Here is a 17,400-nt window from a genome sequence, read left to right as displayed (position 1 = left end):
ATGCAGGAATTCACTTATCAAGCGTCAACAATTTGCCCTGTTTGTGGTTCCCCTGCGTAGAGAGGCAGGCATGTTTTCCCAGAACTGTTTTTAAGAGTTTACAGAGCTCACAACTAGAACATCTGGCAGCCAGGTGGCCATCCTGTCCTAATGACTGTCTGTGTCTGCCCGTGAGGAGGTCTGGCCACTCCACCCATCAGACAGGGGTTTCTCTGCACTTGGAGGGGACCACGGGGTCGACCCGCCGGGGCTCTCAAGGTGGGCCTTGGTGTTTCCAGCCTTGCTCTTACCTGCCCTGGCACAGGAACCACCTGGCACCTTGCTGCTGTGCACCTGTGCAGGTACAGCCAGCACCGATTTCTGGAGTGGCGAGTGCTGGGTCAAAGGGCAAATGTCCGCTTCTGTCCCCCCCCATCATGTGGAGGGCTCTCTGCTAACCTGATGGGGAGAGAAGGTACTTGGGTGTGGGCTGTAGCTGTCTCATCACGTGTGTGCGGGCCACTGACATTTCCTTTTCCCTGAGCGGGCTGTTCCTGAACTTTGCCCTGAGCTATCAGTTTCTGGATCATTCCACAGCCCACTCATCCCTCACCCCTCACCCAGACTCAATAATGGAGGTGACTCATCCAATGGGGGCCAGCCATCTGAATCTTAAAAACACAAAACCAAGCCATTTTGCCACAAAACCAAGGGTGGGTTGAGTCGAGGCAGCTCCACACATGTAAACATCAGACAGACTGCTCTGTGTCTGGTGACTGTCTTTACCATCCTTTGTCCCTCGTGCTGCCTCCATGACCACCGAGGAGCAAGGGAGCTTTTCAGGACGTGAAATGCTGGAAGAAACAAGATTCTAGAGAAGCAACGTGGCTCGTGGTGCCACAGCAGGATTGCTCCAACCACGGAAACACTAAACGTTGAACTTAAAAGCCTTTGATTTTGGACTAATTCTAGATGTGCAGACAAGTTGCAAAGACAGTGCAGAGGGCTCCTTCTCCCAGTGTCCGTGCCCACATAGCGGACTCCATCTGTCCAGAAGTGAGCCTGGCAGAATACCAGACTACGGAATGTTGGATCCGAACTGCGGCGCCACAACGTGTTCAGTAAACACTGAATGTTAATGTTGTTTGTGCCCAGAATTCTCCTAAAAGGCAGGAGAGAGAATCTGGTTATCCTTTTTTTTTTTTTTTTAAGATTTTATTTATTTGACAGAGAGAGACACAGCGAGAGAGGGAACACAAGCAGGGGGAGTGGGAGAGGGAAAAGCAGGTTTCCTGCCGAGCAGGGAGCCCAATGTGGGGCTCGATCCCAGGACCCCGGGATCATGACCTGAGCCAAAGGCAGACGCTTAACGACTGAGCCACCCAGGTGGCCCGAGAATCTGGTTATCCTGACATGTTTTGTTTACAAAGAAATAAACACATTAATTCTCAATGTGTTTAATGAGGGGCCAGGGCTGGAGGAGGCACATGGCTCTGGTGGCCCTGCCTGCTGCCGGGAGCCAGCCCACGTGCTCATTCCACTCCCTAGGAGAAAGTGGAAGCCGTACCACTGTCCCACGCTCTTGAGCTCAAGGAAGTGCCGATGAAAGAGCCACGAGGGGCCATGGTATGCTGCTTAATATTCTATCCGATGAAACACGAGGGCTAGTGCGTTCCTTTTGTTGGATGGTGCCGCCCCCCAGGCCGAGAGGTGCCCCGCCTGATGCATTCCAGCCAGGCTGCACCCCACTCCACTTTTTGCCCATCACCTTTGGGTCGTGACACCTGGGCTGCTGCCCCAACGCAGCCCTGCCTCCGTAGGCCATTTCTGTGCAACAGGGCTCTGTCCCTCTGGGGTCTCCTGGCTCGGAGGTGTCAGCAGGCAAGGGCCGTGCTGGGGAAGGTGGCAGGTGCTGCTCTTGGCGCCTGGGGGGCCCCTCCCCCCGCCACAGGCCACGCCCTCGTTCCCCACAAAAACTCTGTGCGCCCCGTCTCCTTTCCATTTTATGGCAGAGGACCTGAGGCTCTGAGGTTCTCAGCCCGAGAGCCGGGGTGTGAGCCCAAATGCCTCTGAGACAGGGGCCACCGTCCTGTCACCTGCTGGGTGGGGCAGCGCTGGTCCTCAGCGGCGGCTGGGGGCCGGACGGTAGGCACCATGCGAGCTCACCTGGGTCTTCCCGCGCCTGGAGGGAGGCGCACCTGTGTCGGTGTGCACGGCGCTACCACTGACCGGTCAGTCAGCCCCTTCCTCACAGACTTCCTCAAATCCTGGGCTAAAAGGAGGACTATCTGGAGGGAAAGACGGTAGTGTCTGCAGCCTGACCACCCCCCCCCACCAACAACTGAGCACGGGAGTGACCCTGCTGGGCGGACAGCCCTGGGGAGTGCGTGGGCAGCCGCCACGGTGCGCTCTGGGCATGCGCGCGGCGGGTCCGCGTGGGCTGGAGAAACGCCCTTGTTAGCCGCCCTGTGCCCACTTCCTCACGCTCGCGTGTTCCCTGGCTGCGAGGCGCCGCCCCTGGGGGGGGGCTCCACGGTGACCCCCTGCCAGCAACAAGGACACCAAGGCTCAAAGAAATCCGTTTGTGTCTCAAGAAGCGTGCAGGGCGGGACGAACAAGCCACTGCTGGAACGCATGCAGAGCTCACGCTCTAAGCTCTGTGGGATTCCACGTCTTCGTGCATTTACTTTCTCCTGGGGTCGCCGAGCTGCCCCGTGACAAGGGTGCTCCTCTGAGGGTCCCCGGGCCTGCTCAGGCCTGCTGGACCCCCTGAGGGTCCCGGTGTCGGGTACCCGCAGGTCTGTGCCCAGAAGCCCATGAGGCGAGGTGGAGGGGGAAGGCTCCACCCTGGGACGGCTCAGGGCGCCGTTAAACCCCCCAGGCCGTGGTGCAGAGGCTCTCGGTGGGCCTGGACAGCTCTCCAGCCCGCCTGGGCTGTATTTTCACAGAGGAGGCAGCTGGGGAACCGGTGAACTTGGGCGTGTGACGATGCGGAAATGCGAAGGCACCGTCTCTGGTGACCCGTATTGCAAAACCCGCAAAAGGAAGTTGTGTTTTGCTGCAACCTGAAGTCAGCCCTGGGCAGAAGTGCGCCCTCCCGGGACAGCAGGTGAGTGGTGCCAGCTCGGGGGTCTTCAGTGGCCCCCAGGGCCTGTGCAGCTCCTGCAAGGGGCACTTTTGGGGATGAGGGGGTTGAGAGCAGGAGCAGCTGGGGGTTGGTGGCTTCCAGGCAGGAAGCCATGTGGCGGTGGGTGAGTGGTGTGTCTGTGCTCCTTTGGCTCCTGGGGTACCCCTGGCTTGATTTGTGAAGAGCCAGCGTGTTGTAGGCACAGCCTGCAGCAAGCGTGCCATCAGCCGGGACAGCACTGGGTGTCGTCTGCGGCGCCTCAGACTCTTGCTAAGATGAACTGAGCCCAGGAGGGGCCGGGGTCTGAGGCTGACCCGGGTCAGGGTGACCCCCACATGGGCCAAGCCTGCGCACCTGTCCCCGAGGCCCTGGGCAATGCGGGTCTTCCTTTACCTGGGCCGAGGAAGGGTGAGTGGTCCACGCAGTCCCTAGGAGGGTAGGCCTTCTCACAAAATGTGTGGCTCTGGAAGGTTCCTCGGCAATGTGATGCAGTTTAGACACCGATGGGGCTTGGCTGTGGTGGTGCTACTGCGGAGGAGGACACCCTGGGATGCCCACCCTGCCGACTCCAGGCGCCGACTCCTGGGGGGGAACGTCCGGAAGGCAGCGGGGTGGAGCCAGACGGTGCCGTGTTTGTGCAGAGCGGGGGTGTGTTCAGGGGTGCGGCTATACTCAGAGCACCTGGCTCCTGGGACCCTCAGGGCTTGCAGGCAACTGGTTGAGCACTTGGCTACTCCTAAAAGAGAGGAGACATCGGGAGCCCTGGGCCTTGGCCTGCATGCTGCCCAGCTGGGCCCCACTTACACCTTCAGAGCCTGACAGCTCGCTGGGGCCGGGCGGGGTCGGGTACGCGGGGAGGAAGTGGTTTGTCTCCAGCTGGGTGTTTGCAGGCCAGAGGCCCTGGTTCCCCTCCTTGGCTTTGATGTCTGTCTCCCCACAAAGGCCAGCACCTCCAAAAGTTCAGGGGCCCCCGAAGCTGGACAGGACTGTGTGCTCTGACCCACAGAGGCCTGACCTTCAGTTGGTCTGTGAAGGCCAGAGCTCAGATGGGGGGCTAATGGAGGCCTTGACGTGTGGGGCTTTGCTGCCCTGAGCCCCTCGAGAGCCCAGGGATGGGGATGTCCTTGGACTCCGAACAGTGACAGTGGTGCAGCTGCTGGGAGCACCGGCCTCCCCACATCCTCCATACCTGTCCCAAGTGGGTTCTCATGACCCCCACTGACAGATGAGGAGAGTGAGGCACCTCAGTAAAGGGGGTGAGTGTGGAAGTCAGACTGTAGGACACGTGAAACCAGCCCTGAATGGAGCATCACTCACCTGCACGGTCCCCTGGCTGCCCACGGCTGGGAGACCCATCCTGGCTCCAACCCCTATGTTCTACCTCCTCAGTCTCCAGGTACACTTCTCCAGATGGCTGGGCTGATTCTCCTTTGCCCTGCTCCCTCTGTCTGGGATGCTTTTCCCTCCGCCTGGGACTCTGTTCCTTCCCCTGGGACTCTGTTCCCTCCGTCTGGGATCACAGGTATGGTGGTGATGATTGGTCACCACGTAGGCATCCAGTGAGGTGGGCAGTGACTGACCTTTCCCGTCGGCTCTGGGGGCTCCAGTGGACCCCCATGAAGTGCATGTGCACCCAGGATGTGATGCTCTAGCCCCCACGAGTGTGTGGCTTTGGGAGAGTGAACCTGCTGCCTGGTCTCCCTTTTGCACAATAACCTGGCAGGTCACCGTGCAGTCAGATGAGACCTGTCCTCGTGGGGAGGCCTCCCCCCTGGGGCGGCAGTGAGAATGACCCCAGGCGGGGGTCCCAGGGCAGCAGTGAGAGTGATGGGGGGTGTGGGGGGTGTCCGTGCGGAGCCTCCCCCATCCCCAGCGGCATTGACCCCTGGAGTGAGTGGGGCCAGGCTGCATGCACACAGGGTGGCCCCGGGAGCGTGGTCAGGATCTCCGTGCAGTGGGAAGCTTTTGGAAGGTTCTCGTCTGTTCGTTTCACTAGGTCTTATGGTGAATGTCTCAGACATAAGCATGGGGAGCCCGGGGTGCCTGAGGTCGGCCTAGGACCTCTGCTCTGTGCACGCGGGTCCGACACTAGGTCACCATCAGGGCTCCAGAGCTTCGCGGGCCCGCCCAGACGCAGCTTGTTCTGCTGCACAGCTGGTTGCTGCGTGGGGACCGGTCTGTGCTCCACCACAACGCACAGTGATTTGGTGTCTGTAGTTACAGCCCCGGACGACAGCGAAACAAAAACAGAAGGGGACATACAAATAAAGCACACGAGAATGCGAGTGTTAATAGTAGAAAATAAAACTAGGAAGGAAAAGAAGAACATTATGTATAAGTGAAAAGATTAAGCGGAAGCAGCTCAGGTGGTCGGTTTTGCAAGCCCACGGGGTCCGCACGTGCGTCCTGTGTGCAGTGCACCTGCGTGCCGTGTGGCCCCGTGCGCGTGCGTCTTGCGTGCTGTGTGGCCCTGTGCGTGTGCGTCCTGTGCACCCGAGTACTGGGCACCTGCGTGCCGTGCGTCCCCGTGCGTGTGCGTCCTGCGTGTCGTGCGGCCCCGTGTGCATGCGTCCTGTGTGCTGTGCTCCTGCGTAGTGTGCATCTGTGCGCCGTGCGGCCCCATGCCCACGCGTCCCATGTGTCGTGCGGCCCCGTGCACATGGTTCCTGCGTGCAGTGTACCTGCGTGCTGTGCACCCACGTGCCATGTGTTCTGCGTGTCATGTGGTCCCATGAGCCTGCGCCAGCTCTTCTGTCATGGCTCCTTGCGCGGGACCCAGTGCATTTCCGGGCTTGCTGTCTGGGAGCTTCTGTTAAGCTAGCTTTGGGCACACATCATCGGTACTGTGCCCTGGCGTGGCCTCAGCAAGTCCTGCAGGATGGAGCCGGTGACAGGGCCCTGGGAGCTTTAGGCTGTGTCAGTGGCCGAAGCCCATCAGCCTGGCAAGCTGTTCTGGCCGTGTATGTTTGCTGGGCTGCCAAACACATAGGATGTGGCCGGGTGGGGTCCAGTGCTGTGCGCCGCCTCAGGCTTTGGGAACTTTGCAGGGCAGTTATGCCCGTTTTACAGAGGAGAAAACTGAGGATCGTCAAGCGCAACTTGTCCCCGGAGGCCCAGCTGGTAAGTGGTAGCAGCCCATCACTGGCGCCGAGCCTCAGGTCAGCAGCACGATGCACGACCATCTCCCTGGATCCACACAGGAAGCCCCATGAGGCCCTTGTTCACTCGGTGGGGGCCACATGGGGGGAGCCTGGTGGAGCTTGGACGCAGTCTGTTCCCTCTGGGTCTGTGTCGGCAGCCCCCTCCCCCATCTGTGTCAGGGCCCCCCGCCCCCCCATCTGTGTCAGCAACCCCCTCCCCCCGGGCCGGGTCTCTGGAGGGCAGGGCAGCAGGGCCGGGGCGGTATAAGTAGCAGCAGGTCAGGAGGTTTTCAGGCAGCGCTGGGTCTGGGCCAGGCCCTCGCCACAGCCGCGTGTCTGCGGGGGCGCCCAGGGGTTTCTGGGGGTGTGCGAGTCTAGGCCAGGACCCAGGCAGGCCATAAGTTCTAGGCGTTTGAATCACTGTTGTCTTAGCCCTCATTCACACAGCTTCTGATGAGAATTTTCTAAAACACGTTCTTTTCCTAAAGCTGTTTTTCTGTGGTAAAGTACACGTGACATAAAATTTGTCATCCAAACCACTTTGTCCAGCGGCCTTACGTGTGTTCGCACGGTGCAGCCATCCTCCCTGTCCGTCTCCAGAATGTTCCGTCTTCACCAACTGAGACTGTGTCCTCATTAAGCACTACCCCCCTCCCCCGGCACCTGCCATCCAGTCTGTGTGATTTGGTGACTCCAGGGACCTCACACGGTGCTTGTCCTTCTGGGACGGGCACTCAGCCTCGTGTCCGCAAGGCCTGTCCATGCTGTGGCAGGTGTCAGAGTGTCCTGCCTCTTGCGGGCTGAGGAACGTTCTGTGGCTACTGTGCACGCGAGCTGCCGCTGCTGCGAAGAACGCGGTTGTGGTCACGGGCGCGCACGTATCTGTTCAATTCTCTGCTTGCAGTTCTCCTGGGAGAAAAGCGTTCTTGAGGACCAGGTGTTGGAATTCTGTATTGGAACAAAAGCAGCATCTCTAAGAAAACCTGCAGCCCCCCTAGGAGCCACCACTGGGCCATTCAGCCCACAGGCCACTGCCCACTCAGGCATCCCAGTGCCACAGGGACAGGGAGCTTTTATTTCCTTTTTGTTTTTCCGCAACTTCTAAGTTTTCTAAAAAGGACGTGTCACTCAAACAGCATTTGAAAGCACAGTAACTTTAAGCGATGATATGAGCTGAGGAGGGCGTCCCAGCACACAGGGACAGTGCCCTGTTGATCTGTCTCCTTTTCTCTGTGCTCAGCTTGCCCTGCAGGCCCCGGCCCCAGGTCTCACTGACCCCAACAGCATCCCAGAGCACGTGGTACCCCACTGTCTGTGCCAATCTCTGTGTGCTCAGCGGACAGGATGGAGACCCCAGGCTGAGGCCCCAGGAGAAGGGCTGTGCTTCCAGAGCCTGACCCTGGAGCGAAGCAGCTCTGGTTACTGCTACATGGCCTCATGGGTTCTGCAGCCTCGTCTCCCTGCGTGGACCTGTGTGCAGGTGTGGTGGCACAGGGACCTCCCTGTGTATTTTCAGACTTGTTCAGGTGACCTGCTGCATGTGAGCAACCACCTGAGCTTGGTGGGGGGAGAGAGCAGCCCCACTAAGCATCGTCATCTCAAACAATCCTGGGGCTGGTGCCGGTCAGGTGGGACAGTTTCAGAGGCCAACCAGAGGTAGCTGCTGTCAGTAGGGAGCAGACAGGATGCTAGGTGCCAGGCGGCAAGAGACGGGGATGGCGGGGGCTCTAGCCGGGTGCCCGTGTTGCTCCCGAGGAGGGAACATCTAGCAGCAGGTGGGGCTGGGTAGTGCTCGGCCCTGTGGCCCATGTGCAGGACCGTCCATGCCTGTCTCAGGCAGCCACCGGGCAGTGCCAGAGCTCCAGAGCCACGTAAGTGGTCCACAGCGCCCTGCGCATTTAATTTCTCCATCCTTCTCCAGCGCCCGAACCTCCCCCAGGCTCGGTGCTGGGGCTTTGATGCTGGGTGGTAGCAGCCTAAGGTGTCCGGGGCTCCGGGCCCTGGCGGAGTCTCCTGGGGTTGGCAGGAGCCAGCCTCATTCAGCTGAGGGCTCAGCGTCTCTAAGGTGAGAGCCAGGGCCAGAGAGAGATGGCTGACGACAGCTCTGTGGCTCCTCCTGTGCTCGCACCCACCCCCACCCTGGCCCTGGATGTGTCAGAATGAGCCTGGAGCCCAGCCCAGAGTCCAGGGGCTGGTTCTCCAGGCCAGCATGGCCAGGGTCAGCCTTGGCTTCCTCATCTGAAACACAGAACATCACCCACCTTGGTGTCTGTGAGTGAGCGAGTGTACAGAGGTGCTGAGAACGGCTCCTGGCACGTGGTGCATGTGTGCACACACGTGTGTGTGGTACGGAAGCACGTGTGTAGGTGTGGGCACGTGTGCGTACGTGTGTTCCCTCCCCAGAGCCCCTGCTCCCCTGTGCAGTGTGGAGGGCAGGTGGGACCTGGGCTGGCCTTCTCTGGTGCTGACCTTGGACGTGGAAAGGCAGTGGGGAGACCAGTCCCGCGGTGAGCAAGACCATGGGCTGCATCCCGCGGCTTCCTGAATCAGACTGGGGGCAGTGGTCTCCACTGTTGTACCCCACACTCGGCTCCCTGTGGGACATCTTTGTGTTGAGCTTTGGGCTTTCCTGTCTGGCTGAGCTGGTTCTGCTGCCCTTGGAAGACGAGGTGGTCATGGCTCACAGGTCTCCAGGGGAAGGGTGCACCCCACTCCTCCGGATAGGAATGACCAGGTGGGCACCAGGGCTGCTGGAGCCTCCCCAGGCTGCGGGCCTGCCACCTGTGCTCGGCCCGACCCCTGTCCCTTCTGTAAAAGTGGCACTTGGGGGGCGCCTGGGTGGCTTCACTTTAGTGAAGTGTGTGCCTTCCAGTCATGATCTCAGGGCCTGGGATCGAGTCCCGTGTCCGGCTCCCAGCTCAGTGGGGAGCCTGCTTCTCCCTCTCCCTCTGCTGCTCCCCCTGCTTTTGTGCAATTGCTCTCTCGCCGTGCTCTCTCTCAAATAAATAAATGAAAACTTAAAAAAAGATGGCACTTGGGGAGCATCGACTTGCCAAGTTGGCTCAAGTCGGAGGCATCGTCATCTGTGAGGTATACTGACACGGTGGACCGTGCGTGTGCACGGTGCAAACCTGATGTCTCAACATGCGTGCGTACCCGTGAGACGGTCTCCCCAGTCACGACGGCAAGAGCCCGTGCATCATCCCAGACCACAGGTTCATGTGTGTCTCCTGGAACTCTGTGTAGACGGAAAGGCAGGTGTGTCCCTTGTCTTCTGCCCGTCGGCTTCCACTGTGCACAGGTCTCTCCGGAGCCATCGCTCAGTGTCCTGGAGAGGTTTGTGTATCATCTTCCTTGGTGTTTGTTAGGATTCACCATGGTGGTCGTTATTCTGCAGACACCTCCTGCCCGTTCCCCTTCTGGGACTCCAGCTACATGTATGTTGTGCTGCAGGACGTTTGCTCACGTCGCTCTCTGTGTGCGCTTCAGTGTGGATGGTTTCTGTTGCTGTCCCCCTCTCCCCCCAGACCTGCTCATCTTCTACAGCGTCTACAAGTCCCCCTCCTGCAGGCCTCAAGCTCACACTTGGCGGCTTTCACCTCTGGAAGCTGGAGGTGTGTGTCCGCATCTGTGGACGCATGCACGGCTGCCCTGGCTCGAGCTCTCGTCACGGCTCAGAGCACTGTTCGGGGAAGCAGTGATGCTGCTAGTAAACGGGTGGGCGTCCTGGGACCTGAGCAGAGCTCCCTGTGGGGAGCCTCTGCCCCCTGAAGGGGCTTTCCTTCCAGTGCTCTGCCCTGAGACCTCCTCCTGCTTGGTCTCCTGCACTGTCCCTCGGGTCCATGCGGGGCCCTGTCCCTGCAGGAATTGCGGTGACTGAGGGCGCACTGCACCAGTTTTCACCTGTTGGGGGCGTTGTGCTTCACTGCCTGGCAGAGGGCAACCAGAAGCGGGCACCCTGAGGTGGGGTTGCAGAGGTTCCACCTGCGTCCAGAGGCCACACTGGACACACAGAGGCTGAGCGCGTGGCCGGCATTCCACCGGCGCGTTTGCAGGGCTGTGTCATGTCTGCGTGCTGGGCAGGGAACCCGGGTTTATCTCTTGTGCTATGAAAGGAATGCAGAAAAGCACGTCCTTTCTGTTTGGAGCCCTTCTTATTTCTCCCCGTTAAGCCCGTCAGGAACATGGCAGGGGCCGCGATGCGTGTGCACCCTGCTCCGGCTTTGCCGTCACTTAGGGAGAGGTCCTCCCCGGGGCAGTTTGGCCACATGGCAAGCCGGCTGTGCGGTGTGTCCAGGCGTCACAGGCGGAGCCAGGGCCTCTTCGGCTCAGCAGTTCCAGTGTGGCAGCAGTGCTTCCCGCTCTCTGCCTGGAGGTCTTCCCGCCTGCGAGGCACCGAGGGGCAGGCTCTGGACACGTTTATGGCTCTGTGTGAGAGTGAGGGAGAGCCGTGTGTCCAGGGATGGCTCTTCAGCCTGGAGGGGAGTGTGTGCTGGAGCTGTGGGCCGCTGGGTGATCGTGGGTGTGAGCCCTGGGTGCCTGTGTGTGCAGGTGTCAGGAGGGTGCTTGGGTGTGGCTGGGAGGTGCCCCCTGGCCGTCTACACAACGGGTGGGTCCCTACCTCCCTGGCATGGGCGCTACGGGCGGGGATGGTCAGTTCTGGCCTGGAGTTTCGGGCTGGGCACTCAGAGCTGCCCCTGCACTCAGGCAGGAGGCCACGAGCTCCGTCTGCCTGCGGCCCACGACCTGTCCAGGGCTGGCCATGCTGGGCGGGGCCACGGAGCTGCCCTTCCACTCTCTGCCTTTGGAGCTGGTCTGACACCTGGCGCCTGCAGGTGCGGTGAAGAAGGCAGCTTTCATGCTCCTATCCTGTTGTTTCAGGACCCCTGTTTCAAACCTGCTGGACAGGAAGGAGATTTTCAGCCGACCTCCCAGCCCCGCTCATGCTCACAGCCTGAGGCAGCCAACCCAGACCCCGAGCGTGGCCGGCAGGGAGCCAAGAGCAGAGCCCTCCCTGGAGACCTGGGCGTCAGGTGAGTGGGGTCAAAGGAAGGTTCTGGGGAATGTCGATCTTCCCTGGCTCCGTCCCCCTCACCCCTCCCACGATTCCTCACTCGCCTCTCCTCTGCGACGGCGTCCAGGAGGGGGGGCAGGGAAGGCAACAAGCAGCTCCAGGAAGCTTTGTGGGGGCTGGGAATCTGGGGCAAAGCCTTGGCCTCCCTGGCCTGGGGAGGGTCTGGATGGTGCGGGCCACAGTGATGCCGAGGGGCCCTCAGAACCACACCCCAGGGAGCAGAGCAGAGCACCCAGCTGACCTGACCCGCCACGCTCACCATGGCTACTCTTGTGCGTGTAGTTTAAATATGTCGAGCGGCAGGTGGCTTCACGCTGTGGGATTCCTTCCCTCCTCCTTTCCTCCCTGTTTCCTTCTCTTTCTCTGTCTCTTTTCCTTTTTTTTTTTTTTTTTAAACAGAAGAAATTTATTTTTAAAATGCTTTCCATTTGCCATTCCCCAAAGCCTGTCTGGACAGGACCCAGCTGGAGCCGTGTGGGCTGTTCGCACACGGTCCGCTCCCACCTCCGCCCTTCTCTGGGGGGACATGCCTGGGGGCTGCGCTCTGGGCTGCGTGCAGGGGTGGTCCAAGCCTGGCTGGCACTGACCCTGCTCATTTCCCCCCACAGGCAGCCCCCCGGCCAGCTCCCCACGGAGCTCAGGCAGCTTAGCTGTGAGGATGGAGTCAGGAGGGGGCTCATCAACAGCCCAGGCCCCTGTCGCTGCCCTGGGGGAGCCGAACTCTGGGCCTGGCTATTCCTCCCTGGAGCTCCCGAGGGCAGACCCAGGGAAGCTGCGAGCACTGCCACTCGGGCCTAGAGCCCACAGCAAGGACCCTGACCCCAGGAGCCCTGGCAGCCCAGCTGCTGCAGGGAATGGCCCCGCAGGCACAGGCCCTTCGGGGGAGCTGAACGGTGCTGCTAAACTCCCCAACCGGGACAGTGGGATCGACAGTCCATCCTGCAGCATGGCTAGCGACCAGTTCCCCTGTGAGGAGGGCAGCGAGGCAGGCCGGGGCCCCGCAGTCCTGGGGCCACACCTAGACGCAGCCCCAGAAGGCAAGGCCCTGCAGGAGGCGGCCGATAGCGACGTGGGCGAAGGTAGCGGTGAGGAGCCTGACCCCGAGAACACCCCCCCGGAGGCCCCTGCGGACCTGGCCAAGGTAGGCCGCCCTCGCGTCTTGGGGTGGCAGGGGCTTTTCTGAGGGGTTGTGAGGTCAGAGAGGCCCGGCGATGGGTCGGCAGGGAGGGCAGGGGCCCCAGCACCTCAGGTGGTGACCTCACTCCCAGGCCTAGGTTCTGTGTCCAAACGGGAACAGGGACCCCACCCCTGGGGCCATGGTGGTAGGCTGCTCACGGAGCCACCAGCACATCCTTTGCCAGGGCTGGCTGCCCACCTTGCAGAGCTCCTGTGTTATGAACGGGGAACCGAGGGTCACCATGGGGCGTGGCAGGGGTGGGAACGGAGCCCCGAGCAGACGCCCCAGGAAGCAGCTGTGCCCATGGCATGGCGGGTCTGCTGTGCGAGAGCCCATGTGCATCCTGACAGCATCTTGGGCTCTGAGCTCTGCCCTGGGATGTGTGGGGATGAGGAAATGAAGCCAGGGGCCCCTGGCTCAGAGACACTGCCTGTGCGGGGAGAATGGTGTAAGTGACCGGGTCCCACGAGCAGCACAGGAGATGCCAGATCTACTGGCCCGGTGGACACAGTACTGGCGACAAGACAGGCCTGGCGGGTGAAGGGTGGGCCAAGGGCAGCCTCGTGCCCGCACTGTTGTGAGCCAACTTCGGAGGGCGGGGCGTGTTTGAAGCTAGGTTTTGTTATTATTTGGGTATGGTAACACCAATAGATCAGGGGACAACTGTCATGAAAAGATAGTTTGTTACTTACCGTTCCTAGGAGGAGGGGCAGGCCAGGCCCCTGGGCCACCTGTGAAGGACCAGAGTGAGTCAGGAAGCAGGGAGGGTGGAAATGTGCGCGAGAGCCTGTGTTGTGGTCTCTGTGGGAAGGAGCAGGTGAAGCAGGGTGAGCAGCTTTAGGATTGCCTGCACAGAAGCTGTCCCAGATGTGTGGCACCTGGTCCTGGGTGACCAGGGCAGGGGAGCCTGTGAGAGCCCACGGAGGGGCTGGGGTGGTTCTGCGGAGGCTGGTTTGCGTGAAAAGCACACCATTTGGGTCAACAAGAACACAAGATGTGCAGACATCCTACCACATAGAAACTGAGTGATGTGGTTACTGCGAGCCACACCACCCGTGGCTCTCGAGGTGTGCTCCCAGGGTTGGGGGGGGGCGGGGGGAAGCTCAGCTGGCTGCCCCCATCTCCCAGGTGGTTGGGGGCAAGTGCACACCCCAGGCCTGCTCCGCTCCTGCCCACACAGGCTCTGGGGGAAGGCCCAAGCCCTCGTGTCTGTAATGCAGAGATGCCGACACTTCTGGGTCTGTCTGTCGGCTCCGTCAGCACTGGCCCGTCCTGGCCCTCGGGGTGAGGTGTGCATCTGGAGCCCCGGGGCCCTGTGCCTTCGTCCCCCACCCAGGTGGCGGGAAGTCAGCCTTTGTCATGCGGAGGAAGTCCCAGCTACTGCTGTTTTTGTCACAGAGGGACAGTGAATCTTGTCAGATGCTGCTTCTGCGTCGATTTGGGTCATCATGAGGGTTTCTCATCATGTGTTGAGGCCCTGAATAACCTCCTTTGGTCATGGTGTCCGGTCCTCATCTGTACTGTTGAGTCAGGTTTGCTGGTGTCAGTCTGCGCCAGGGCTTTCCGTCTGCAGCGTCCTTGTAGGGTCTCTGCCTGCTCTGGCATCAGGGTGGCACTTAGAGGTGTTGGCTCCTCTTCAGTGTTTTGGAAGCATTTGAGAAAGATTGGTATTAATTTTCTAGTGAAGCCATCTGGTCCTGGGCTTTTCTTTGCTGGGAAGTTTTTTTATTGCTTATTCAGTGCATTTACTCATTGTTGGTCATTCACATTTCCTGTTTCTTCATGTTTTCAGTCCTGGTGTGTTTCTAGGAATTTATCTGTTGATCTGGGCTGTCCATTTTTTTGGAACATAATTGTTCACATCAGTCTTTCTTGATCCTTTTCATTTCTGTGATGTCGGTTGTACTATTTCCTCTTCTATTTCTAATATTACTTATTTGAGACTTCTCTATTTCTTAATTTAGTTAAGGGTGTGTGAATTTTGTTGATCCTTCCAAAAAACAACTCTGTTCTGTTGATTTTTTCCATTGTTTTTCTGTTCTCTGTTTCATTTATCTCTGATCTCTGTTATTTCCTTCCTTCTGACTGCTTTGGGTTTAGTGTGTGCTTTTTCTAATCTCTTGAAGTGTGAAGTTACCTCATTGATTTGAGATCTTTCTTCCTTTTTCACACACACATTTACGGCTATGAACGTTCCTCTGAGTGGCCTTTGCTACGTCCCATAAGTTTTGGTGTTTGGTGTTTGTTTCAAGCTATTTTTCTAATTTCCTCTGTGACTTCTTCCACCATTCTTGAAGAGTTGTTTAATTTCTACCTATCACTGGGTTTCCCAGTTTTTCTTGTGCTATTTATTTCTAGTTTCATTCTATTGAGATTGGGAAAGATACCTTATATGGTTTCAACCTGAAGTTTGTTAATGCTTGTTTGGGAGGCTGATATGCAGACCGTCCTGCAGACTCTTCTGTGTGCACTTGAGAAGAATGTGCCTTCTCCTGTTGTTGGGTGGCGGGGTCTGTGTCTGTGTGTCTGTTCACACCCTCTGTTCCTTACTGACACTCTGTCTGCATGTCCTGGCCGGTACCATGCTGCTGCTTCAAAGTTTGCTTCCTATATTTAGGACTTACAAGGTTTGGTGCATAAATACTTGCTTGAACTTTTAAAAGTTTTTTATTAATTTAAGTCCTCTCTATACCCAACATGGGGCTCGAACTCATGACCCCGACATCAAGAGTCCCACACTCTCCGGATGGAGCCTGTGAGGCGCCCCGGTACCCAAGTATTTGTAATTGTTCTGTCTTCTCCAAGAGATGGTCCTTTTATCATCATATGGTGTAACTCGTTGTATCTGGTAGCGGTTTCTTACTTACAGTCTTGTTTCTCTGATACCAGTGTACCCATTGCTACTCTCGTTTGATCTCTGTTTGCATGCTGGATCTTTCCCCTTCCACTTCCAGCTTGTGTGTGTCCTTAAATCTGAAGTGAGTGTCTTGTGCGCAGCAGGTAGTTGGATGCTAGTTTTTAAATCCATTCTGCCAATCCTGTCTTTTGATTAGGGAGTTTAATCCGTTTACATTTAAAGTAATTACTGATAGGGAGGGACAGTTGTCATTTTTTTTTTTGAAGTTTTCATTTCAATTCCAGTTAGTTAACATACAGTGTTATTTTAGTTTTGGGTGTACACTATAGTAATTCGACAATTCCATACATCACCCTAACAATAACAAGCAAACTTTGAAAAAAGTTTTTAAGGCAAGATGAAAGAGGTTAAGGCTAAATATATCAATAATGACCCAAAAAATGTGGTAAAGTCCCCTGTTAAAAGAACAGTACTCTCATATTGGGTTAAAAATTAAAATCCAATGATGTGTTTCTTGTAAGAGATATACCTAAAGCAAAAGGACATATGTATCTTTTTATTTTATCTTTTATCAAGCATAGAGAAATTAAAAGTAAGAAATGATATTATATTAATTTTAGGCGAGGGACGGTTGCCATTTCGATGATTGTTTTCTGCATATCTTATGGCTTTTTTGTCCCTTTCTTAGAGCCTGCCTTATTTTTCATTGAATTTTTGTAATGGTATGTTTTGATTCTCTTGTCGTTTCCTTTTGTGTATATTCAGTAGATATTTTCCTTGTGGTTACTATTGAAATTACATAAAACACCTTAAACTTAGAGCCTTCTCTCGCAGGCGCAGCTAGCCTCTGTTTCTAGGGCTTTCAAAACTCTGGCACGGGTAACGTCCCCAGTCCGGCAGACAGGAGCCAGCAGTTCCTCGGGCGGCCCCCAGACCAGCCAGGGCGCTGGATGCGCGGCTCACCGCCTCATTTCTGTCCTGAACGGGGCCCTTCAGCGGAGGGACTACGTTCTCCCGTGGGCCATGCTATGGTGCCTGGGGGAGGGCGACAAAAGGGCATGCCGGTTGTTGCCGGGTGTCCCGTTTGCTGGAATCCCCTCTTGGTTTTACTGTGCTTCGGGGCGGTAGCTTCTCAGCTCTTCTCTGGAGTTCTCATGGAGGGATTGTGGTCTGTGTGTTGTTGGTGCCATGTCTCTGGGGAAAGGGGGGGCCTGTAGCTTTCTAGTCAGCCATCTTGCTGATAGCAGGCCACAGAATATTTTGATGTGGCTGCTGTGTGGTCAAGGTCTCGGGAGGGGGCAGAGTTGTCTCTGGGATGCAAAGCTTTTGGCGGGGGGGGGGGTTGGCAGGAACTGTTGTGCCTTCCCCAGAAACCTCCCCGAAAAGTCCATCTGTGAGAGCTGAGCCCCCTGCCCCAGTGCTAGTGGCCTCCTCCGGCCCCCAGGTCCCCTGATGGCCCCCAGTGTCAGACCCCGCCTCCCCAGGGCACCGTGTTTCTTCTCTCTGCAGTGCTCTGAGCCCCAGAAGCTGCTCCACATCGCCCAGGAGCTCCTGCACACCGAGGAGACCTACGTGCAGCGGCTGCACCTGCTAGACCAGGTAGCCCCCAGGGTGGGATCCCGCCTTTGTGCGCTGCCAGTGTCAGAGGCAAAGTCCCTGTCTCTTAGCGCTGGCTAGGCCTTCCAGCCGGAGTAGGAGTGACTTCACACTAAAACTCAGGCGACTGTGAGTCTCCTCCAGAAACTCTTTTTTGCTGTCTGAGCCTGGGGCTCTGGGGTGAAGGTCCTGTCCTGTCACCTGGGCGGTGGGGGGGCGGGGGGGTGGGGTTCTTCTTGGCATTTGCATTATCTGAGCATGTAAATGGCCTCTGGAAATCTTGCTGTCCTGGTAGCAGCCCGGGGTTTAGGAGCACAGGAAGTAAACCTCCGGCGGACCCAGAGTTCTGCCAGGTGTTGCTTCTGTTTGTAGCTCACAGAGCGGAGAAGGGGAATCGGGACCCTCCGGTTCCCCTGAGAGGTGGGCGGAGGCAGGACGGTCTGTCCCCGT

The 17,400-nt window shown here is 57.9% G+C and overlaps 1 protein-coding gene across 7 annotated transcripts in view; it reads left to right on the top strand.

Annotated features, from left to right (window-relative positions):
* Nucleotides 1-2,508: 2,508 nt before the first annotated feature.
* The window catches only part of FGD3 (FYVE, RhoGEF and PH domain containing 3), a 41,190-nt gene continuing 26,298 nt past the window's right edge, over nt 2,509-17,400 (top strand). For 4 of the 7 annotated variants that reach the window (XR_003523777.2, XR_003523778.2, XM_027616264.2 and 1 more), the window contains exons 1-4: nt 2,513-3,088; nt 11,128-11,279; nt 11,929-12,461; nt 16,864-16,953. Coding sequence is in view for 5 of the 7 variants with exons in the window: in XM_027616264.2 (XP_027472065.1) it covers nt 11,979-12,461; nt 16,864-16,953 (573 nt within the window). In the remaining 2 variants the exon portion in view is untranslated. Of the gene's footprint in view, nt 3,089-11,127; nt 11,280-11,928; nt 12,462-16,863; nt 16,954-17,400 lie in introns of all 7 variants that reach the window. The other 3 variants (XM_027616263.2, XM_027616267.2, XM_027616266.2) reach the window with 2 other exon arrangements.

This window comes from Zalophus californianus, chromosome 13 (assembly GCF_009762305.2).
Source record: "Zalophus californianus isolate mZalCal1 chromosome 13, mZalCal1.pri.v2, whole genome shotgun sequence".
NCBI lineage: Eukaryota > Metazoa > Chordata > Mammalia > Carnivora > Otariidae > Zalophus > Zalophus californianus.
Note: the sequence above shows the minus strand (reverse complement) of the source record. Positions and strands in the feature narration are given on the sequence as shown.